Here is a 25,020-nt window from a genome sequence, read left to right as displayed (position 1 = left end):
GTTGTTCAGTGTTGAAGGAGAACCTGAACTTACTGGAAAAGAGAGACAACATACCAGTAGAAAGAACATGTGAGATAGAAGAAGGGAAAGGAGAGTCATGGACATGGTGGATGAGATACATGGAATAGCTCTAATTAGCAACACTCACCTGTAGGAGACACATGCAGGATCAGGAGATGAGGGAGAGGTTTGAGAAGGAGCTTAAGGACTCTCTGAGGAAGATGGAGGGATCCATCCAAGGGCACAAGGTAGACATCAGGAAGATTGACTGTTGAACGGGGGAATTGGAGAGACATGGGGGAATGCATTACGTTTAAACAAACAGTCTGCATGTAAATACTGCTTGTAAGTAATTAGCTTTTGCAGTTTCTTCTAAGTCATGTTATGGTAGTGATGATGATGATTATCTTTCATATTAAACACTTGTTCCTAACTAGTGTTACTTTGTGTTCAGTCACATATTCATTGTTGAATAGCTTTTGTTTTATGGACATAGATTACCCAGGCGGCATGTGGATACTGTATGTAATATACATTTTCTAAGGATGCACAATTAATCGCATATCGGAATCGGTCATAAAAATGTCATGTCGGAATCGGAACGGTCTCAAAATAATACAGATTATTTTTCTTTTTTTTACCAGCTAAATTGTTTTTAAATTAAACATGAAAAGAAAATCATCAATGAGTTCAATATAAATCAAAATTGTCTCTAGTCTAGAACAAAAGCCAAATCAAATATGATGTAAAATCTTAAGTAATCCTAAGCAAAAATAAACGTTTATTTTTCTACATTTAATTTGTGTACTCATCTCATTCAGTAGTCATTCAGTTGTGAAAACAAACACTTGGAAAAAAGGCTCTTTATTGATTGATTTAATACTTTATTAACAGGCTTTGGGCCAAGCCCCCTAGGGCCTAGGCTTGTGTCCATTGTGGTCCTCTGTATAATATCGGAATCGATCAGAATCGGTATCGGCAGATATGACCCTGCAAATAACCGGAGATCAAATATCGGTCATATTTCATAATCATGCACCCCTAACATTTTCATATTCGCTGTGGTTAGTCTGTAAATACCTCAATCCCAAAACTGTGCTGACTAATGTTCAGTGTACTGACATGACATCATTTGAGTGTACACTACGCTCTACACTTCTACAGTATACAGATGTAATGATGTATACAGTACAACTGTATGTCTTCCTTACTTCTTGGTTCTTCAGTTCTTGGAAACACTGCAAACACAAAGGAAACACTTCATATTAAACACTTGTTCCTAACTAGTGTTACTTTGAGTCAGTAAGTGTACCTTTTTGGCGACACTGCCATTTGAACAACGACAGTTTATTTGGACTGTAAAATGCTGAACAAAGGCTCAATTATTTTTGTTTTGTTCAAAGCACACACGAGTGACTTACAGTACATTCGGCTGCACAGGCAGCGAAAGAAAATCGATGTGATTCATTCTGTATTTAAACAAAATGGTTGTAATGTGATGCATTTGTATCATGTGCCTATTATGGTCCAAAGGAACAGCATGTACATATTATTATTATGGTGGTGAAAGCATATGAAAATACTTTGTGAATAGGCCTACTTCTGTACTGTGAATCTATCTAGGGGTGCAACTGTTACTTAAACAAATTGATTTAATCGATTAAAAATTACAATCGATGCGTACATAAATTAATCTATTAATAATCAATCCCTATTTTATAGGCGAAAAGTTTCAAATAATTAAAAAAAACTAAATATCCGACTTGATCTAAACTACAAGGTCACAAGTCACAACGCATTGCATCGCTGTTGTGCAACGAAATATACAATAACAATTAAGCTTTAATCGATATATATATATATATATATATATATATATAACAATTGATTAGTTGATAATCTATAAGAAAATAATTGAGCCGCCCTACATCCATTCAGATCAGTGTTTTGCACAGCCAATCAGGGAAAGTGGAGTGACGGACGGTGTAAAACAATCAATTTCTTGTTCACAACTTTGTGAACAAGAAATTGCTCCAAAAGCAGCAGAAAAGAAGAAAAAGCAGATCAGGAGATCTGACGGAGCCTCAGCTCAGCACATTCAACCCTGAGCCCTCATTAGTCCTCTGTCTCAGCCGTTCACACCCTTTTTCAGCTCGAGTCCAGAGTGACTGAGACCCACAAGAGAAATGTGGCGTCTCCCCACATGACCAACCACACTTGTCGGACAGAAACCTCTTATCTCCATATTTAAGCATGTTTTTCCCCGTAAATTAACGTCCTGCTTGAACATATATACTATACAGCACCACACAAAAGCATCAAAAGTAGAAGATCCACAAGCTTGAAACGCATGTTTGAATTTGAAGCTATGGTTTTGGACATGAGGTAACCTCCAGACTTACAACAATACATTATGAAGCCCTGCATGTACAACGGGGCCTCAAGCCAAGTTTAGGCTGGTCTGGTGCATCTCAGGAGCAGGACTGGTATATAGTGGAAGGAAGGCACTGGAGCAGACTCACAATTAAAGCCCTTTATTCACAGCTAGGGTGCAGGTAAAAGAGTTCCAATACTGTATTGACATGTAAGATATCTTCCTTCCACTTTATGAAGCCTCATTTTTTCACAACGCATTGCTTTTGCAACACGTTGTGAACTTTAAGTTGTACATTTGCTATTTACACTATTTACTAGTTGAACAAGTTTTTAAATGTTTGTATTTTCCTTGCAAAATGTTTTGGGGTTTGTCTTCGCCGTCTTAATTGTTCTACGGCGAGGACGCGCATGGAATCTTAGGTGTGCCCAGAGTGACCCTTTGTCCATCCCTGTTCTCGGCCTTCTGCTCATCCCTCCTCTGCACATGTCCAAACCATAGACTGTAAAAAATAGTCCAAACAATAGACATAGAAAGGTAGACGCCTCTTCCGGATCTGGGGCGAATGCTCTCAAGTGAGGGCAAGCTTCTGTGTTGGTGCTCAAGGAACGTAATGGAAGGAAGGGACGTCACCATCTGATTCAATTGCCCATTTGCAGACCGCGGCCATGTTTACTCGTTTTCAGTAAAGCAGTGTCTGCCTCTCGCATTATGTGCTAATTCAAAACAGGTGGTACACAGGACAGTTGAGTGATATCTAACGAGCACTTCCAAACTCCAGCACTTTGAAAAAGAATCACCTGCAAAGGACACAAAGTAGCTCATAACATGTATACAGTGGATTTTTATAAAACAAACACTTTGAGGATAGAAAGAGAATAATTCAAGCTTTCCGTACAGCTGCAATGTTGGTGAGTTTGACGTTGTTTAATACAATCAGATAGGACTTTTTTGTTTGGATGAATGGGCTGCCTATGGAAGTTGCACCTAGGTAGCACCTTGCCATTATCTTATATGGTAAGATGGCCGCAGTCTGCATATGGAGAATGGGAGCCAGGCCTGGACTGGCCACTTGAAGTACAGGGCCCAATGAGTGGGCCGCCCCCCCTTGCTTTAATATTCTTTTTACATGGATGTTTTTCAGTAAAAGTGGTGGTATTAAGGTTTGTTTGAGTGTGCCTCGACAGAGCGGGGCTGTAGAGTTTCTGCCATCTGCTTGCTGGTTGTGGTGGGGCGGTCTGGGCCAAATTTCAGGGCCGAATTCTTGACCCAGTCCAGCCCTGCCAGTAAATTAGTTAATTCACTGTGCCAAGTCGACAGTCATTGAATTGGGCCATTACTATGTTTGACCGCTAGATGGCGGCCTAAGACCATATAATGCAACAGTGTTAACCAGGCAGACTCGGCAGAGAGCTTATACTGTACTTATTAATACGGCTACGTTTGCTGTTATGACTATTCACTGGTTCAATGTGTTTAATTCACATTATAATTATTATGATATACATTTTTGTTAATGTAATTTTATGTCAATATTCACCTGGTATTGTAATATAACATATAGGCCTATGTTTAGTTTCTAGAACATCACGTCTGTTGAGTGAGGTACGTTCTGGAAATAAATCCCAGTGTCACCATTTCCCGTTCTAATCAAGCAGACATCTGATAATCCAATAATCACAAATTATGTGAGATATATTGAGATATTCTTTTGCCCATGTTTGCCCATGGAATTATGTGTTTCCATGATGTAGATTTTGTATGAAGATTTGTATATCTAGGCTACATTTCATCGTGCCATCATATATTTCTATATCTTTTTTATATAATAATTAGTTTCGATTTCAGTTTTTAGATTAATCGGCATCGGTTCGATTAATCAATCAAACCGATTAATTAATCGGTCCGATTAATCGGTCTGCCTTTACAGATAAACATGCCCAAAGTAACAGCTTGAACAGATCTACAAGCTCACAATATTAAATATAAGGTATTAAAGTGAAATATGACTTGCCTAAGACATATAAATGTACTCTTAAGTGTCACAAACCGTCCCACTTGAATACAATTAAACAAATTAAATGTTTTTACTACAAAATAATGCAAGTCTTAATTATTGATTTATTGAAATATTTGTAATTAAATCATGTCAACTGGAGAGGAGGCATATGAAAAAGCAATACAATCTAACTCGTTTAGATGCGTCTCCGCTCGTCTAAACCGGTGGTAGGCCTAATATTGAAAGGCAATGAACAGAACCACAGCAAGGAAAGGACAAGACAGACTCACAAGAGCAGGGACGTGCAGAGAGTGTTAGAGGGGCAGGGGCTAAAATCCCGTAAGAGGGCACTCTTGGACAAAAATAGCGAAAATAGCAGATCTACAAGTTCACAACGCGTCGCACTGCAATGCGTGGAAAGGCATGGAAAGGAGTTCCATTTGCATTTCTTTCACTATATTAAATGTTGCATTCGTGGTCTGGAAAGGGCGGTTGTTTTACAGACGGGTAAAAGGGCAGGGGCTGAAGCCCCCTTTGATGTCTATGTGTGCACGTCCCTGCACAAGAGTAATATGACCCACAAGCTGAATGGTGTCAATGGCAAGAAATGATCAAAACACAAGGCATCACAATACTTCCAAGTATGCATAATACACAATATTGGTGAATGTACACAAGAGCCTATATAGATTTCAGAGAGCCACTACAAAAAGTCCACAACAAGACTAGTAGAGTATAAGACGATGCTTTATCACCTCTAGAAAGTGGAAGTGTGACCGCAGCTGCAAGCCCAAATATCTGAGAAGAAGAAACTTAAGTTGTGTTGTGTTGTGTTGTGTGAAATGTATGTATGGTCAGTTAGAGCATAGCCAAGCGGTATAGCCTCGGCAGTCGGCACCTAGCTTTTATCTTTTCGTTCGTATCCGGCCAGTTTGCCAATTTATTGCTCTTAAAAGTCCTTAAAGTTTCACTTTAGAAATGTGCAGATACTACATGTTTACTGTTGAGTGATTTTTGCACATTAAAACCCATTTTTTGGCGGGAACCCATTTTGGTGTGTTAAGCATTATGTTGTACTTTAGCTGTTAGCCACACTACGAGCTTGTAGATCTGCTATTTTCTTTTAAAACCATGAAAATGTGTCGCAAATTTCGAATATATATTCTTTCAGAGCGAACATTTTTAACTCAAATCTTTGCTTCTGGGGAGGTCCCTGGAACAACATATTTTCAGATGGGGCTCGGCGGGCAATTACATATATTTTTGGGGGTCCTTGACATGAAAATGTTTGAGAACGACAGAAAACTGTTAGGATTTAGAAGACATTTGTAGAATCGTCCTCAGGCCTAAATGGGTTAAGATAATCATCTGGGGACCTCCCAAACATTTTTTGGGGTCCCCCAGGGGGTCCCGACCACCAGTTTAGGAACGACTGAACTATTATGACAGAGACAGAGCACATTACACACAAGATACAAGGGGCCCGATTAAGCAAGTGCACAGGAATCTAATTACATATCATATTACAGTTTTTAAGACGCGTGGGCAATGTCATATTACAATTATGGCCCTGGTAAGAAGCGCTTTCGACACCCCGTGGTGTGAGCAAAACGGCCTTGAATAGTCATGGGAGTGTTTTAGGGAGTTTTGAGGCTTACCCAATGAACATGTCCGTACTATTCTCTTTACGAGTCAGCTGATGTCCTATACGGAATGCGCACTTTTCTGCAAGCGGTATTACATTTCTGCAGACTGACACCATAGACATGACATGACTTTGTCACATTTGGGTTAATTATTCCTATTGCACTGCATGCTGTCACCTTTATGCCTCAAAAGAACAGATCCACAAGCTGTCACAGCCATGATGTGCATAGCTTGTAGATCTATGTCTCTATTTTGTTATAATGATGTCTCTTTTCTTCAGGGTTCTGTGGAGATTTTACCTAATTCCTTTGTTGAAGTTGCTGTTGAAATAAAATAGGAGATCCAAGCAGGCACATATCCTTCTTTCCATTTATTGGTCAGTTTTACAGACAGGTTACAGATATCATCGTTCCAGTTACAGCATATTGAGGCCTTCGTCCCAGGCCGAGCGCCTACGTTCCCCCCTTGTCTCTCTGCTGTCTCTTACTCACTCTCACACACTGGGCCCTATAAGCCTATCTCACAGAATTTCCCCGCCCCCCTTAATACGCCCCCCTTCGGGGTTAGTGGTGATAGCGTGACGTCACTCCATAGACGCTTCATGTTAACAGAGGTAATTTAAGAAGTCTACAACTTTTGTTTTCTCAAGGTAAGGTTTGTTCTATCTGTTCGAGCTGATTTACCATATTGTTTGCTTCATAATAATATTGGTCTGTCACATTTTTACATTAGAAAATGTACTTAGATTCTCCAGAGAAAAAAACGTGTAAATGCTCATGTTAAAGTCACCACTATTTACCAGAAGTGGGCGTGAAAAACGGGCTGTGAGATAGGCCTATTAAGCAAGTGGAATCTAATTACATATAATTTTACAGTTTTTAAGACGTGGGGGCGGGTGCAATGTCATATTACAATTATGGGCCAGGTAAGAAGCGCTTTCGACACCCCGTGGTGAGAGCAAAACGGCCTTGAATTAGTCATGGGAGTGTTTCAGGGAGTTTTGAGGCTTACCCAATGAACATGTCCGTACTATTCTCTTTACGACACCAGCTGATGTCCTCATGGAATGCGCCCTTTTCGGCAAGTGGTATTACATTTCTGCAGACTGGCACCATAGACATGACATGACTTTGTCACATTTGGGTTAATTATTCCTATTGCACTGCATGCTGTCACCTTTATGCCTCAAAAGAACAGATCCACAAGCTGTCACAGCCATGATGTGCATAGCTTGTAGGCCTATGTCTCTATTTTGTTAAGTAACTTGCAGTGTTCATTGGAAAGTCATTACAGCGGCGCAGCCATATGCTAAGGGAGAGAGATATACGCACATCATCACTTCATTTGTTTCTGTTCTAAGCATGAAAAACAGCTGTAATTTTTTTTATTCTAGTTCATTTGCTTCATAAATGAATAACTAAGCCTTTGAAATGGCACCTACCTATACCTTTCAGATCGGAATGGAACTGCGAGTAGATACGCAGCATTGGCTGGCAAATTGGCAATCCATGCGTAATGTTCCCAGAATCGTCTAACCCCCGAACATACAAGTTCGTTTGATATTGTTTAATTCGATAAAAATAGAACCATATACCATACAGCGAATGAAAGCAAGATTCCTAAGGAATGTGGGGATTTTTACATTTTAAAAAACGGCTGAGAAATGAGAGAACCATGAGTGTTTATAATATCAAATATTATAAGAATAATATGAAAGACAAACGGGCTGTGAAGAGCTCAGCTCACCATCCCGACAAGGAGGAAATATAGCCTATAGTGCATGCACGTTGCACACACGCTCTTTATTTGTTTCTATTGAAAAACACCAGTAAAATAACGTTTATTTTATTTTATTTCATTCGAGTCACGACGAAGGAATGAGTTGAAATGCCATACGTGCGCCATGCGTATTGCTGCGGCCCCAATGTTATGTTCTTCGCTCGTAGCATTTTATTAAAAAAGGTTTAGAAATGAGCGATATATGACCCTTTATAATCTCAACGAGAAAGCCAGAAAGCTCGCTGTTGCCATGTCTCATAGAAACAAGTAAATAGGTCTATAAACATACTCCCAAAAGAATCGCATATAACAGGGGTCTACAACCTATTTTAAATGAAGTGCCATGTTTTTATTTTCTAGATAGTGAGTCTGCCATATCAAGATTCCTTTTAATGACACCACATTAAAATTTCCAGCATATTTTGATTGTCCACAAATATAAAGTTCTTCCTTCTTTTTACATATTTTCTTGCACATTGTTATAATGATCATTATAAATATATATCCCCCTGCAGTCAGAGTTCATTGTTTTAATGAATGAATGTGATGCATTGTGAGCTGGTAGATCTGCTATTTTCAAAAGTAATCTTTGAAAAAAGTGACAATAAGAATATTTTTGAAAAATGTTATTGAAACATTTAAAAACACAAATCTGTCATGGGGGTCACTGGCTTAGTTGGGCAAATGCATTCATCTGGGGGTCCTTGACATGGGAATGTCGCTGTGTGAGGATCACTGGTTTAAACAACATTAGGAGAAAAGCCCAAATAAGCACTTTAGAAACAAGAAAAGCAACCACAACTACCAATATTTACAAGCAACTTTGCAGAAAAAGAAGCCGCTTATAATAAACAGACATGGCAACACTCCAGCAGCACTCCAGAGCCGCTCAAGTGTAAAATCAAACAGTGCTTTTTGCTTTTAAGACGTGGTCAGACCCAGGCGGAATCGGTATGCGCTGAGTGTTTTTAGGTCAAGGGGCTTAATAGCAACTAGCGCAAAGCGAAAATAATTAACATATGGACACTCCCCCAATGCTAAATTATGCAGGAACGTGGTATTCCATATGAGTGAGCGCTCACCACGGCTTCCATAATACGAAAAGGCGCAGAGCGAGGGCGAAATCTGTATTACCGCATGGGTTTTTCGTCTTGCTTAATAGGGCCCCATAGTCTCTTGAATAGTTTTCGTTTAGTTTTAGTCACATTTTAGTCACCTGGAATGTTTTAGTGTTAGTCTAGTTTTAGTCGACTAAATATCATAGGATTTTAGTCGACTAGATCTACAGGTGATTTAGTCGACTGAATTGTATTTTGGCGGGCCTTGATGGCGTCGTAATGACTGTTCTAACACTTGCTGAAAATAGCCGCAACCAAGACGTGTAAAATGACTTAATACTGCATGGATCTCTTGTCCACTAGTCCCAATTCTTAAGTCATATTTGTAGTCACCATGGCTAACGCCAGGGCTCCACCAGACGCGTTGCGTTGCGTCTGCGTCGCGTCAAAAAACGCACCGGTTCAATTTTAATGCACGCGTCGCGTCTCCGTCAACGCGGGCAGTGGAGCCACCCTTCATTGATTAAAAAGGGAACATTCCCTGACGTGACGGAGACGCGACGCTGACGCGCCCGGTGGAGCCCGGCCGTTAGTTTTCATTTAGTTTCCATTTAGTTTTCGTCAGTGAAAAAAGGTAGTCGATGGACATTTTTCGTCATAGTTTTAGTCGATAAACAACACTGGTATAGGTGTGCTGCTCTAAAAGGCAGTGGCTGAATAACAAATGTATCTTATGCCGGGAATAGTCTAGCCTATAGGCTACAGTATGATTTTTTCCACAGTCAACACGTGTGAAAACCTTGCTTTTCATAATATTAGGCATTCAAATCTGCATTATTTGTATAGCATTTTGCTGTGACAAAAAGCATCATATATCAAAATGATCTTGGACATAAAACAGAGTTTCAAAATGTCTAAATGAACCTTTATGGCACAGTTAGTAAAATGCATTAGGAATCTACAGCAGCATCCCAAGTTTTGTCAGAATTGGGCCAGCAGTTATCAACATGGACAAGATAACAATTAACATATTACACTAGACAGTCGATTGACTCTTTTAAAATCCATTTAGACCTGAGAAAGATTCTACAAATGTCTTCTAAATCCTGACAGTTTTCTGAAAAACCTCTGTTTCTATGTCAGTTGTGCTCAAACTATTCATGTCAAGGAAATCATTAGAAATCATATAAAACAAAGATAACCATGGCTCATCAGATCTTTAATACAAAGTGTTTTGTGTCTTCTGTTTGTTGTTGTAGGGTCTTGCAAAGATGAGGAAATATGCTCTAAGACAGCGATAAACTCCTGTGGTGACTGTATCAGTTCTGGGAGATACTGTGTGTGGTGCAAACAACCGGTGAGTGAAAAATACATTACGACGCATGTGGCCTCATGAAGCAACATTTTCTTCTATATTTTCTGTTCAGAGAATAAATATCTCTGTCGGGAGGAAACCTCATAACTCCAAAATGTTCATTTTTCAGGAAATGAAAAATATACATTTTTCAGGAAATGAAAAATATAAAAAAATATAAAAACATATAAGAAATTAAGAAAACCTTATATTTTTAAAACAAAGCAATACAGCCTCATCAAGTGTTGTAACTTTATATATTGTCAATGACTTCCATGAGAGGGGGAGAGGTGGTGGAGTTAGTTGCTTTAGCAGACATTTTGAGGGTCCAATGGAGTTAAGAGGTTTTGTCCAAAGCACTTTTTACTACTTTCCATTGGTTCAATATTTTCTAAACAACACACAGACGTAAAGGGTGTTCAATAGCACTGATTTATGAAAATAATTAAATCAAAAACCTCAAAAATTGAGTTTTGAGGTTTTCTCCCGACAGCAACGATTATGAAAAAGTAAGAATAAGTTAACATTCAAGATCTGCTGTTATGTGTGCTGAATGGTGAATCCCACTAAATCATGAAATGGAGAAGCATGACCATTGATTTGACAGTTGACAGTTGCCATAAGTAACGCCCACCAAACAGTATGAGGGCATTTATTTGGCCACAACAAGACCACAAAATGGAAAGATCATCATGACCAAAAAAAGCAGTATTAGAAGAACTTCGCCTGGGTGGCGGCAGACTGCTGGGCGAGGTCGCGTGCACGCATCCGCCTGGGTGGCGGCAGACTGCTGGGCGAGCGCTGGCGATTTGGCATGGGGGGGTCAGATCAATATATGGAATCAATTCTCTACTGGCCTGGCCATATATGGAGCCTGTCTTGAGTGTACAGGGTTTTATCAGGTCAGATCAACATATGGAATGTCAGAACCCAAAGATGTAATAATCCAGTACACATAAAACCATAAAACCATGCGTGTGCGTCCCCCCCAGAAAAAGGGAGAAGCAGTTAATGTGGTTAAATGCATTGTGCGATTGGTTGGTTGATTGATTGGTTGGTTGGTTGGTTGATTGATTGATTGATTGATTGACTGATTGGTTGGTTGATTGGTTGATTGGTTGGTTGGTTGGTTGATTGATTGATTGATTGATTGATTGATTGATTGATTGACTAATGTATTGACCGTTTGCAAAAGAAAAGAGCACAGGGAAGTATACAGTGTGTGTAGACCAGACCTAACTATAATAATACTTCTTCTTTGTATATTTTGCCATTGTTGTCAGGATTTCACCCAGCAAGGGGAACAGGACGCGGCCCGCTGTGACACCAGGAGCCAGCTAGAGACGAAGGGCTGCAGACCAGACCAGATCATATCGCCCGTGAGCAACGTCTCAGTGGTGGAGGACGCTCCTCTGTCCGAGTCCTTCAGTCAACGGGGGTCCGTTCAGCTCTCGCCGCAGGAAATCAATCTCAAACTGAGACCTGGTCAGCACTAGTTGTTTTTGGCATGCTATGGCATTTTGATTTTAGTTTTAGTCTTTTTAATAGTTTTTCTTGTCTTAGTGTCGTAAGATTTTAGTCGACTAAATCTACGGCTGATTTAGTCGACTGAAATGTGTTTCGTCGGGCCTTGATGCCGTCGTAATGACTGATTTTACACTTGCTGAAAACAGCCGATCTACAAGCTCACAACTGCGACGCGTTGTGAGCTTGTAGATCGGCTATTTTCACCATGCAAACAAGTGTAAAATTACTTATACTGGATCTCTTGTCCACTAGTCCCTTCCTAACATTTTAGTCTAGTTTTCCTTTTTGACGAAATTGTCAATATACTTAGTCTTAGTTTCAGTCATCATAGCTTAGTTTTCATTTAGTTTCCATTAAACATTTTTCGTCTTAGTTTTAGTCGACGAAATCAACACTGCTGGTCAGTGGAAGCAAAATTGACATGAAGTTGAACAGTAGAGAACAAGCGTTATCTTGATTATTGTCAGAATTATGCTTTGTGACATATATAAGGTCTTGTGTCTGGAATCATGTGTTTTGGAATTATTGTTCCATTCGTGTCAACTGTTTTTTCTCTTTCTATAGGGCTGCCAACCACATTTACTGTGCGTTTTAAAAGAGTAGAGGGTTTTCCAGTTGATCTCTACAACGTGAGTTTTAAAATCTTCCTTAATCTTCCTCGCGTTTGGGTAAAAATCGTGACGCTCCTTGGCTTGGGAGATTGACAAGCTACGGCCCACATTTGTACTTTAGTAGGTAGTTATATTTCACTTTTCATCGTCTACTCTGGCCATTGTGAACACGCCAGACAGTTTTTACGTTGCTTGATTGAGTATTTAGATATTTGACATTAATTTTAGCTGCCCCGCCCCCCCTTCCCATACAAACCCATTGTAACTTCAAACTCCTTGTAATGAATCTATTGCAAACTTTTGTAATAGATTCCTTACAAAAACCCGCCCGTGGTTCTAGCGACCGATATTGTCCTTCTAAAACGTGAAAGTCCAAAATAAACCGTGCGCTACTGCGTTCTGCCTTCCTGCGTGGTGATTGGTGAAGCAGTGAATAGGGGCGCCATTTACTCAAACCCGAAAAGATATCCATGCATGCTCGCCTCTCGTCTCCGCATTCTTCTGTTGGTTTACCCCATTTTGGGGCGGGAACCCCTTTTGGTGTTTTAAACATTATGTTATAATTTAGCTATTGAAAAATAGCAGATCTACAAGCTCATAGCGCGCCACCGAGCGTGTAGGTCTGCTATTTTTGAAAAATCGTAAAAATGTGGCGCAAATCTTTGAATATATATATAATCTTTCAAAGTGAATGTTTTTAACTCGGGTCTAAATGGGTTAATAAACCAGCCATGCTTTGTTTGTCTACCGTTGGTAGAGCTTGTCCTCCAAAGTCATTCTGAAGCACGACGATCTCCCTAAGGGCGTGAAGGTCACCTACACCCCTATTTGTCCTCATCCAGGACCCGCGGGCGACACCACAGGGGTCTGTGAGAAAGTGGGTGTGGCAAAGGAGGTACGTTTTGAACACATTTTGGTTACACACAAATGTACGTGTGTGCGCATATGTGCACGCACGCACGCACGCACGCACACACACACACACGGGACATGCTGAACAGATGCTGTAAATATACATAGTGGCAGAGCTGCACCCCAAAAAGTTAATATTACACAGTATATGACGTCACATTAACAATTGAAGTATTGTTCTGTTACCCTGTAGGCAATATAGCAAACTAATCATTGGAGATTGGAGTATAATTCACTATCCTAACCTATTAATAATTTATTATTAATGAATTTAGTGACATAGACCATGGGCAGTATTATGCGTGTCTTAAGTACCAGGTCTTATGACTTAACTTAAGACCTGGAGGCGTGGTCAATGCCATTTGGCTATTCTGAGTGGCCAAATGGCATTGATCACGCCTCCAGGTCTTAAGTTAAGTAATACGACCTGGTACTTAAGACACGCATAATACTGCCCTTTATCTCCTGAAGAACTAATAATTACACTATAAGTGTGGGTCCTTTAGAATAACCATTAATTAATTACTCATTATATCAACATTAGCTCATCTAAATATTGTGTTATATCTGGGCGGAATAGTAACTAATTACATTAATTACATTAAATAGCCGATTTACAATAGCCGATCTACAAGCTCACAACGCGCCGCACTGCGACGCGGTGTGAGCTTGTAGATTGGCTATTTTCAGCAAGTGTAAAAATCAGTCATTACGACGGCATCAAGGCCAGCCAAAATACATTTTAGTCGACTAAATCTACGGTTGATTTAGTCGACTAAAATCTTATGATAAGATATGAGTCTTATCATATTCAGTCGACTAAAACTAAACTAAACACCAAGACATTCCTGGTGACTAAAATGTGACTAAAACGAAAGGAAAACTATTCAAAAGACTATGACTAAAACTAAAAAAATCTAAATTTGCTGCCAAAAACAACACTCGTATCAGTCACGGAATGAAGATACAAATTCACTGTCTGAACCCTTCCACCCCCCCCCCCCCCCCTCCCCTCCACCCCCTCCCCCCAGATTTCCTTTGATGTCACTGTGACTACAGACTACTGTATGGAGAAGCCCTCCATTTTCTACATCGGCCCACAGGGCATCGAGGACAAGCTGAAGGTGACCTTATCGACGCACTGTGACTGTGACTGCAATGACCGTCCTGACACCACCGGCTGCAACGGCAAAGGCCGGCTCACCTGTGGCACATGCAGGTAAGCCACGAGGAGTGATGGGTGCATTGGGAGAGCTTATTTACTGTTTCTCACCTGTGGCACATGCAAGCTGCAGTGTTGTTTTTGGCAGCAAAATTTGATTTTAGTCATAGTCGTTTGAATAGTTTTAATTTAGTCTTAGTAACATTTTAGTCACCTGGAATGTTTTAGTGTTAGTCTAGTTTTAGTCGACTAAATATCGTAAGATGTTAGTCGACTAAATCTACAGTTGATTGATTTAGTCGAAAAAAATGTATTTTGTCGGGCCTTGATGCCGTCGTAATGACTGATTTTACACTTGCTGAAAATAGCAGATCTACAAGCTCACAACGTGTCGCACTGCGACGCGTTGTGAGCTTGTAGATCTGCTATTTTCAGCATGCAACCAAGTGTAAAATGACTAGTGGATCTCTTGTCCACTAGTCCCTTCCTAATATTTTAGTCTAGTTTTTATTTGTTGACGAAATTGTCAATATATTTAGTCTTAGTTTTAGTCATCATAGCTTAGTTTTCATTTAGTTTCCATTTAGTTTTCGTCAGTGAAAAAAGGTAGTCGACGGACATTTTTCGCCTTAGTTTTAGTCGATGAAATCAACACTGCATGCAAGTAAGCCATGAGGAGACGTCGTGGGTGCATGGCAGGGCTTTACTGTTGTTCATAATCGTTCAAGTAACATTTGTAGAGCAGGGGTGCCCAAAAGGTAGATCGCGATCTACCAGTTTATAAAAACCTACCAATTCCATTTTGCCCTTCTATGTCCCATTCTATGTGTGTTTGTCTTATATCCAATGCCTCAGGTAACTGTTTAAAACTATTTTCAGTAATGGGATAGGGCATTAAGCAACTAGTCGACTACTTTACTAGTCGACTAGTAAATCCACTAGTCGACCTTGTTGGTACTAGTTGACTAGTTGATAAGAAAAAAAAAGTTAAAAAAGGCCTCAAGATCAGGTAGATTATAGTTATAGTCACCAATGTACACAGTTTTTAAATGTACAAATATTTATTTCACTTTTTCTTTTACACAATAGGTAGTTAAACAACTAGTCGACTAGTCGACTAGTAAACTAGGCAACTAGTCAACTAGTAAAAAGGACTAGAAGTGAATGCCCTATAATGGGATAATATTTTTTGGGGTGGGTAGGCTATAGATCTTGTTGAGCTGGTCAGTTTAAAAGTAGCTCTCGAGTCAAAAAAGTGTGGGCACCCCTGTTGTAGAGTATTGTCTGTATTGCAGAGTAGCCCTGCCTATAGCCCAGAAGCCTAATATCTCCTTTGTCCAGTTAAGAGATATTACGGTATAAATATATGGTTTATTCTGAAATATCCATCTGACAAGATACCACAATGTTTCGGATGCATTAAAAATGAATTGACCAATACAAATCACAGGGACTTTTATTTTGGAGTGTCTAAATGCCACAATTTTTGTATTTTTCCAGTTTTTCATGTGTCTATGAGGTGACAGTACTTCATTAGACACCCTGGAGTTGTTTTTATGTGCAATGGTATATTAACTTTGTATTTAGGGTTTCTTCCTGGAGGCTGAACCCTTGACAGTCAAAATGTCAATTAAATAAACAGTAATATAGTGACATCACACTATCAGCCCCTCCCCTAACCCCTCCCCCTTTATCATACAACTACAGCTGTGGGTGCGGCTTAAGTTCAGGTGGATCACCACACATCACCACCCACCAGGCAAACCAGGCATACTCAATGAACTGGTGGGCGTGCCCACATAAAAACAACATTTTAACAAATACTGTACACTTTTTTTGAAAAGAATCTTCCTCCTTATATAACAGTAAGACCCGATGATCATGTTTTCGGGTGGAAAAACTCCATCTTTAAGTCTACATGTATTATTTTGACATTTCAGTCGCTCGCTCCAATACATATGTTCTGTCTGCAGTTGTGACGGCGGCTTCGTGGGGCAGAAGTGCGAGTGCGAGATTGGAGTCAAGGACGAGAGCGCCATGAAGGCGTCTTGCCGGAAGAACGGCTCGCTCACCGAGTGCGAGGGCCGTGGAGACTGTCAGTGCGGCAGGTACATATACGTCTCTAAATGTTATGATGAATTGAAAACGGTGGACCCTCTTGTAAACAAGTGTAATGCTTTATGGTGTCGTCCGCTCACAGTTAAAGGGATGTTAACAGCGTTTAGAAGATTTAGAACACTTTCCTGGGGGTCTTTATGTGTGTAATATGTGGTTTTAGATATTTTAGATTTTAGCAGTGAGCCCAGTGTCTCTGATGTCATCGACACTGGGCTCACTTCCTTCCTGGACTACAATTCCCATAATGCTTTGGTGCACTGCTCCTCCTTGTAGATAGGGGGGAGGGCTGTCTTACTGAGACAACATGTAGTCCAGGAAGGAAGTGAGCCCAGTGTCCATGACATCATATAGACACTGGGCTCACTGCTAAAATCTAAAATATCTAAAACCACATATTACACACATAAAGACCCCCCTTTTTTGCAAAAAGGGTAAAGTTTCCCTTTAACAGTTTTTGTATTTAGTTGTGCTTGAAATGTACTGTAATTCTACAAGCAGTTAAAGGACCACTTCACCACTTTTCAACATCTCTTCATATAATTGGTTCTCACTAATGTTCATGATAAAACACCACCATTTTTTCCTACTCAGTCTGTGTCTCATAGGAGGGCTTTGGGCAGTTCGGACACCCGTCCACCAGTGACATCCTCATTAGGCAGATTTCTTTTTAAACAAGATTTGTTTTGCCGTTTCTATTAGCTTGGATTCACCATCGATGATGTCACTGGTGGACGGGTTTCTGAACTGCCCACAGTCTTCCTATAAGACACAGACTGAGTAGGAAAAATGGTGGTATTTTATCATGAACATTAGTTAGGACCAATAATAGGAAGAGAAGTTGAAAAGTGGTGAAGTGGTCCTTTAATAAATACTTCAATCAATCAATCAATCAATCAATCAATCAATCAAAAAGGTGCCTGTGCCACCACCTGGAGCAAGGCGGCAGCAGCTACCACGGTGCCCACTGCGAATGTGACGACGAACACTGCGAGAAGTTCCAGAATAGACTCTGTGGAGGTATGTGTACTGTAGTGCCTGACAGTGGTGGAAAAAGTACTCAAATGTTTTACTTAAGTAAAAGTATACCAATACTGGAATTTAGAACTACTTCGTTACAAGTAAAAGTACGGAATTGAAAATGTACTTGAGTAAAAGTACAAAAGTATCTGCATCAAAATGTACTGAAAGTAAAATTACTCATTGTGCAGAATGTCCCATTTCACAAGTTCAAAATGTGTACAAAATCTATTGAAAATAGCAGATCTACAAGCTAGCTGGCTTGTAGATCGGCTATTTTCAAATGGCCGAAATGTATATGGTTGAAGTGGTTAATGTATGTTTTCTAATCAAAATTAAAATCTCCAAAGTAACTATAGTAACACTACAGTTTTCAAATAATTGTAGTGGAGTAAAAGTACACATTTTGGCTCTGATGTGTAGTGGAGTAGAAGTAAAAGTACTGGAAATTGGAAATACTCAAGTAAAGTACAAATACCTCAAACTTGTACTTAAGTACAGTACTTAAGTAAAGGTACTTAGTTACTTTTCACCACTGGTGCCTGATTTATACCCAAAACAGCTGTTGTACAAGTAGTATAGTGTAGTTGTTTTTGTTGCACTGTTGTTTGAGTGACAAACCTTTAAAAAAAATGGTCAATAAAGTAGTTAATCAGACAATCGAGAGTTTGCAATGTGTCAACGCATCACCGAAAATAGCCGTTCTCTTGTAGATTGTCTATTTTCAGTGAGCTTGTAGATGTAATACTATACCGGTGAGTTTGTAGATCTGCTATTTTCATTACAGGCGTTATAGGTGTTCCAGTATTCTGTTAAATAATTATTGTCCTACCTTGAGAATCACTGTCATTTAGTTTTAGTCACATTTTAGTCACCTGGAATGTCTTAGTGTTAGTCTAGTTTTAGTCGACTAAATGTCATAAGATTTTAGTCGACTAAATCTACAGTTGATTTAGTCGACTAAAATGTATTTTGGCGGGCCTTGATGTCGTCGTAATGAGTGTTTTTACACTTACTGAAAATAGCCGATCTACAAGCTCACAACGCGTTGCGTTGCGACGCATTGTGAGCTTGTAGATCAGCTATTTTCAGCATGCAACCAAGTGTAAAATGACTTATACTGGATCTCTTGTCCACTATAGTCCCCTCCTAACATTTTAGTCTAGTTTTTATTTGTTGACGAAATTGTCAATATATTCAGTCTTATAGTTTTAGTCATCGTAGCTTAGTTTTCATTTAGTTTCCACTCGTTTTTGTCAGTGAAAAAAAGGTAGTCGACGAACATTTTTCGTCTTAGTTTTAGTCGACGAAAACAACACTGATGCAGGACACCAATACTGATTCTGCCCGTCCTTCACCTCTTTAAGGGAACGGCAAGTGTGGCTGTGGCATTTGCAGTTGCAATGAAGGATGGGAGGGCTCGGCCTGTCACTGTGCAAAGTCTGACGCGGACTGTCGCACCCCTGGCACCACCTCCGTGTGCAGCGGCAGAGGCCAATGCGAGTGTGGCCGGTGCAAGTGTGACAGCGGATACCAGCCACCCTTCTGCATAGAATGTGACAGCTGTGACGATTACTGTGTGACCAACAAGTAAGAAGGGGTGGAGTGTCACAGATATTTTTTTTTCTTTTTTTTACAAAATCTTTAACACTCAAAAGTAGTATACAAAATGTACAAATAGGCTACCGTCTACCTTACAAGCTATTGCTGCTCTGGATGGGGACACATCATACACAAATGTATTATAGCACTAAAAGTGGTTCTTTGGTGGCTCATAATCACAGAGGAAGATATTTTGGTGCTATATAGCAGTGGTTCCCAAACCTTTTCATGTCAAGGACCCCCAAATTGACACTAAATGCCCCGCGGACCCCCATTTGAAAAGATATGCCAGGGACCCCCATAAGAGAAGATTTGTATGGCTCTAGCAGTGATTTTCAACCCGTTTAATTTCGAGGACCCCCAGTTTGACATGCATTAGTCTACGCACCCCCATTTAACGGCATTTCTATCTCTGGGACCCCCAATTTGTATTGTAAAATCAATGTTATTTTAACTCTGAGAGTGTACAAATGGAACCAAATGGACCCGTTTGGGGTCCATTTAGTTCCTAACTATCATTTAGCTGGGTCCCCCCCTGTAACTCCCTCAGGTACCCCTGGGGGTCCCCGGACCCCACTTTGGGAACCACTGCTATATAGCACCTATCTTAAAGCGTTATAGGACTTTTGTCAAATGTTCTCAAAGCTTTTCTTGTTGACATTTTTTCCGATTATTCTATTCTATGATTATTCTATCAATTTACAATTTTACAATTTAGGCATTTAGCAGACGCTCTTAATCCAGAGCGATTTACATTAAGCAATAACAAAAGCATGACATACATCACATATATAAAAAGTAGTTATCATGAATCATGCGTAAACTAAGAACAGTGGAGTATCTATGTAAACTATACATACTATACTATATAATATATTATACATGTGTACTATAAGGTGCTATGACTACATAAAATGCAATTCTAGAGCTGTCTACGTAACAAGCTATAAGTTTGTTTAAAATACTATCTGTCTAAATGTCAATTACTCTTGACATTTTGTGGGGTGCATTAATTAAGCCAGGCCTTGCATGTTGAGTTGCACAGCGAACTTGTCTGATACGATGTCAATCTTTTCTTTTTCAGAGACTGCATTGAGTGTCTGGCTTACGACAACGGCCCCTTGAAGAAAACCTGCGCAGACTCGTGCACAAGCGTCGAGCACAGAGAGGTGACCGAATTCACGCTAACAAAGAGATGCAAACAGAAGGACTCCAAGAACTGCTGGATGTTTTACAGTATCGAACAACTGGACAGTGAGAACGGAACAGCTAGATACAGGGCTGAGGTCAAACCTATTGAGACCAGAGGTAAATACGACTTTTTTTTTATACTTGTTGTTGTTAACACTCAGGATTTAAGAGGGTGGACCCTCTTGTAAACAAGTGTAGTGCTTTATTGGGTCGTCCACTCGCAGTTGGGTTTTGTATTGAGTTGCGCTTGAAATGTACTGTAATTCTGCAAACTGTTAATAAATACTTCAATCAATCAATCAATGCCCGTGTCCATAATTTTGGACATGGCAGCTGAACTTTTTCAGAAAATATATATATTTTTGAAAGAATTGCAAAATGTTAAAACATTTGCAGATCTACAAGCTGGGATATTTTCACTATTCTTCGGACAAATAAGTATTTTAGGGCTTGTGGTTAAATTGCACCTATAGTCTCGCATGGCCAGACTGTTGCCTACATATTTTTTTTACAGTCTATGCCATAGAGTTATGAACTGTTGCCCCCCACAATTTTAAAATGTTTCCAGTCATACATTCTGAGATTGTGGAATAGTTGTCTGACTACGCGAGACTATATATATTGCACCTAAAACTACAGTATTACAGACTTACATACAAGCCCATGATGAACCATTTTTCTTTATATTCATCGCCATTTTCTAGAATGTCCCGTGTTGTCATCATCTTGGGCGCCGTTGTGGGCGTGGCTGTCATCGGCCTCTTCATACTGGTGCTGGCCAAAGTACTCATCACCCTAAACGACCGCAGGGAGAGAGCAGGAATGTCAAGTGGGCAGAGGTGAAACTTTACTATTATATCATCATCATCATATCATACTATAATTAAGCCAATGTCTGTCTGTCTGTCTGTCTGAATGAATGAATGTGTGTCAGAAACACTGCCGTAGCTCCTCACTGCCTGCACCAATCGCTCCCACTTTTCACACAGGCATTGACCATAATAATATGGAGGTCTTAACGAAGCCCTTTTCCAATTTAACAAATTATAAATTAATAATGAATTTATTAGTGAATTAAAAACGCACCCAGGGCGCAGTACCCCCATCGGCCACAAGGGGAGGGGGGCAATATCTCACAACGGGTAAGGAGCTAGTAAATATAATATATTTTAAAAAAAAATGGAAATGGAGCCCCCCTCAAGGACCCCCTGGAGCCCCCCTCAAGGACCCCCTGGCGCCCCCCCGTCAAGGACCCCCTGGAGCCCCCCTCAAGGACCCCCTGGAGCCCCCCTCAAGGACCCCCTGGAGCCCCCCTCAAGGACCCCCTGGCGCCCCCCCATCAAGGACCCCCTGGCGCCCCCCCGTCAAGGACCCCCTGGAGCCCCCCTCAAGGACCCCCTGGAGCCCCCCTCAAGGACCCCCTGGAGCCCCCCTCTCAAGGACCCCCTGGAGCCCCCCGTCAAGGACCCCCTGGAGCCCCCCCGTCAAGGACCCCCTGGAGCCCCCCCGTCAAGGACCCCCTGGAGCCCCCCCGTCAAGGACCCCCTGGAGCCCCCCTCAAGGACCCCCTGGAGCCCCCCTCAAGGACCCCCTGGCGCCCCCCTCAAGGACCCCCTGCAGCCCCCTCGTCAAGGACCCCCTGCAGCCCCCCTCAAGGACCCCCTGGAGCCCCCCCGTCAAGGACCCCCTGGAGCCCCCCTCAAGGACCCCCTGGAGCCCCCCTCAAGGACCCCCTGGAGCGCCCCCCTCAAGGACCCCCTGGAGCGCCCCCCTCAAGGACCCCCTGGAGCCCCCCTCAAGGACCCCCTGGAGCCCCCCTCAAGGACCCCCTGGAGCGCCCCCCTCAAGGACCTCCTGGAGCCCCCCTCAAGGACCCCCTGGAGCCCCCCTCAAGGACCCCCTGGAGCCCCCCTCAAGGACCCCCTGGAGCCCCCCCGTCAAGGACCCCCTGGAGCCCCCCTCAAGGACCCCCTGGAGCCCCCGTCAAGGACCCCCTGGAGACCCCCTCAAGGACCCCCTGGAGCCCCCCTCAAGGACCCCCTGGAGCCCCCCTCAAGGACCCCCTGGAGCCCCCCCCGTCAAGGACCTCTGTGGTTCCACGGAACCCACTTTGAGAATCACTGCCTTACAATGGCCTCCTATGTCCTACTACTACTGTATATCTCTGCTGTCCGGAGGAATCCTCATAACTCCAAAATGTTAATTTTTCAGGAAATAAAGAAAACCATATATTATATCATATATAACAAAGCAATACAGCCTCATCAAAGTTGGTGTTGTAACTTTATATATTGTCAATTACTTCCACGAGAGGGGGAGAGGTGGTGGAGTTAGTTGCTTTAGCAGACAGTTTGAGGGTCCAATGGAGTTAAGAAGTTTTGTCCAAAGCACTTTTTACTACTTTCCTTTGGTTCAATATGTTTGAAACAACACACAGACGTAAAGGGTGTTCAATAGCACTGATTTATGGCAAAATATCAAAAACCTCAAATGTTTTCAGAATGGGTACATTTCACATGAAAGCACAACTCAATACAAAGGCTGTTACTGTGGACGTGGACGACACACTGATAAAGCATTATACACTTGCTTACAACAGGGTCCACCCTTTCAATTCATCATAACATTTTGAGACGTACAAATATACAAAAAGAACAGGAAATCATGCACGGAGGTCAAAAGGGAAAAGAAACATACCGTATACAGTAAGGAGGAAAGGGGGTGGGATTCAGATTTTACGGGGGCCAGTTTCGAAATACAGCCGTCCGTCCGTATTTGCCCTTTGAGAGCAGTTTTGAAGGAGTCAAGGGACTTGCATGTCTTAATGGCTGTTGTATAGGGCATTCCACAACATCATGTATAGCCATTCTCCCCCTATGTAGCATGTATATGGAAACTAACAGGAGGGTTTTTGTCCCTCAACAGGATGCAAACCCGATGTTTGTGAAAGCCACCATCACCACGGAAAACCCCATGTTCACTGGAGGAGACGGAGAGTGAGCACTGCCCTGCACACACAGCCAAACTATACTGGTCTACGGTGGTTCTCAATATCTTTCACTTCCAGGACACCCTGTTTGATATGCATTAGGACCATATGCAGACCGCGGCCATCTTACCATATAAGTTAATGACAAGGTGCTAACAAGGTGCAACTTCCATTGGCAGCCCATTCATCCAAACAGAAAAGTCCTATCTGATTGTATTACACAACGTCAAACTCACCAACATTGCAGCTGTACGAAAAGCTTGAATTATATCCTCTTTCTATCCTCAAAGTGTTTGTTTCATAAAAAATCACTGTAGACATATTATGAGCTATACTTTCTGTCCTTGCAGGTGATTCTTTTGCAGTTTGGAAGTGCTCGTTAGATATCACTCAACTCCCTTGCGTACCACCTGTTTTGAATTTGCACATAATGCAGGAGGCAGTGGGATGTTAATTGCTTTACTGGAAACGAGTGCTTCCAAACTATGATGGTAAGATGGCCGCGGTCTGCAAATGGTCAATAGACATTCATTTGATTAAAAGAATATATATGTCAGCGACTCCAATCTACACTGTAACATCTTCTGTGTTTATTGAACTCTGAGAGTGGACAAATGGAACCAAATGGACCCTTACAGGTGCATTTGGTTCCATTTGTCCACTCTCGCTGTACTGTACATGTAATGTGGAGGGGAAGGAACTGGAATATTGTTGCACTTTAATTCATGTATTTAACATGGCAACGATTTACATTTACTCAGGTACATACTGTAAGTATATTTTAGAATAAATTGTACTTTGGTTTTAATGCAACATAATTTTCACTTTTACTCAAGTATATTTATGAAGAAATGTTTTTCAACTTCCATTGTTTAAACGATTTGGCTTGCAGTTTTACCCATGTTTTATTCTTCAGAGACTATAGAAATAGTGTTATATTTTAGATTCAGACGACCCTTAATTGACCTATAGCTAAGCCCCTCCTCAAACTGCTATGGTCCAATCACAGCTAACCATAACGTGGGTTAGACAAACCTCTCCACCAATAGTTTTCCTATAATGATAAAACATTGTTTTAAAAAAGAAATGCCACGCACATATTTTTCCAGTGCATACGGCAGACCTTGTTGACGGATTTGGGAGAGATTTTGAAGGTCTGGTGCCAAAAATGAACCAGTATTTAATGTGTAAAATCCATGATATTTACATTGGAATGAATGAGCTCGGCTGGAAAGTGTCCAAGTGGGAGAGGCTTAAAGGTGAATTGAAATCTGTCTTTTTTTTGTTTTTTACCACCATGTTGTCTATATGAGACCACCTATAGTCATACAGGTGAGAGCTGATTTGCCAATACTTCTTCTATATCTGTACACATTCACAGTAAGGTTCCTTCTGGTAATTGTCAACACTGACAGTACAACTTTTAAATTTGAAACCAAGTTCTTCCCATCATCCGCCATTTCAGATTATGAGTGTAATTTCATGCAGGACAAAAACAATATGTTAAAATGTCCCTGTAGTCTGGCCTATATTGGCAAAATATAATGTAGGAGTGCCATTCGGAACCAGTAGCTGTCCGTTTCAATCAAAGTAACCAGTGTCTCTATACCCTCAATGTAAGTAGTTGAACAAGTTTTAAATGTTTGTATTTTCCTTGCAATTTTTTTGGGGGGTTTTCTT

General features: G+C 41.0%; 1 protein-coding gene across 1 annotated transcript; it reads left to right on the top strand.

The window, feature by feature from the left end:
• Nucleotides 1–161: 161 nt before the first annotated feature.
• On the top strand, nucleotides 162–23,997 carry LOC306935578 (integrin beta-2-like; the record flags this gene model as incomplete). Its single annotated transcript, XM_079518677.1, has 13 exons — nucleotides 162–248; nucleotides 2,153–2,219; nucleotides 10,117–10,214; nucleotides 11,495–11,696; nucleotides 12,303–12,367; nucleotides 13,107–13,244; nucleotides 14,293–14,480; nucleotides 16,397–16,531; nucleotides 17,455–17,558; nucleotides 18,926–19,148; nucleotides 20,245–20,468; nucleotides 21,056–21,190; nucleotides 23,277–23,997. The coding sequence occupies 12 exons, from the start codon at nucleotides 162–164 to the stop codon at nucleotides 21,148–21,150; spliced, it is 1,626 nt and encodes a 541-aa protein (XP_079374803.1). The 3' UTR covers nucleotides 21,151–21,190; nucleotides 23,277–23,997.
• Between the last annotated feature and the right edge of the window lie 1,023 nt (nucleotides 23,998–25,020).

This window comes from Electrona antarctica (genome assembly GCF_951216825.1).
Source record: "Electrona antarctica genome assembly, chromosome: 13".
Taxonomy (NCBI): Eukaryota; Metazoa; Chordata; class Actinopteri; order Myctophiformes; family Myctophidae; genus Electrona; species Electrona antarctica.
This window is presented reverse-complemented; position numbering and strand designations above follow the sequence as displayed.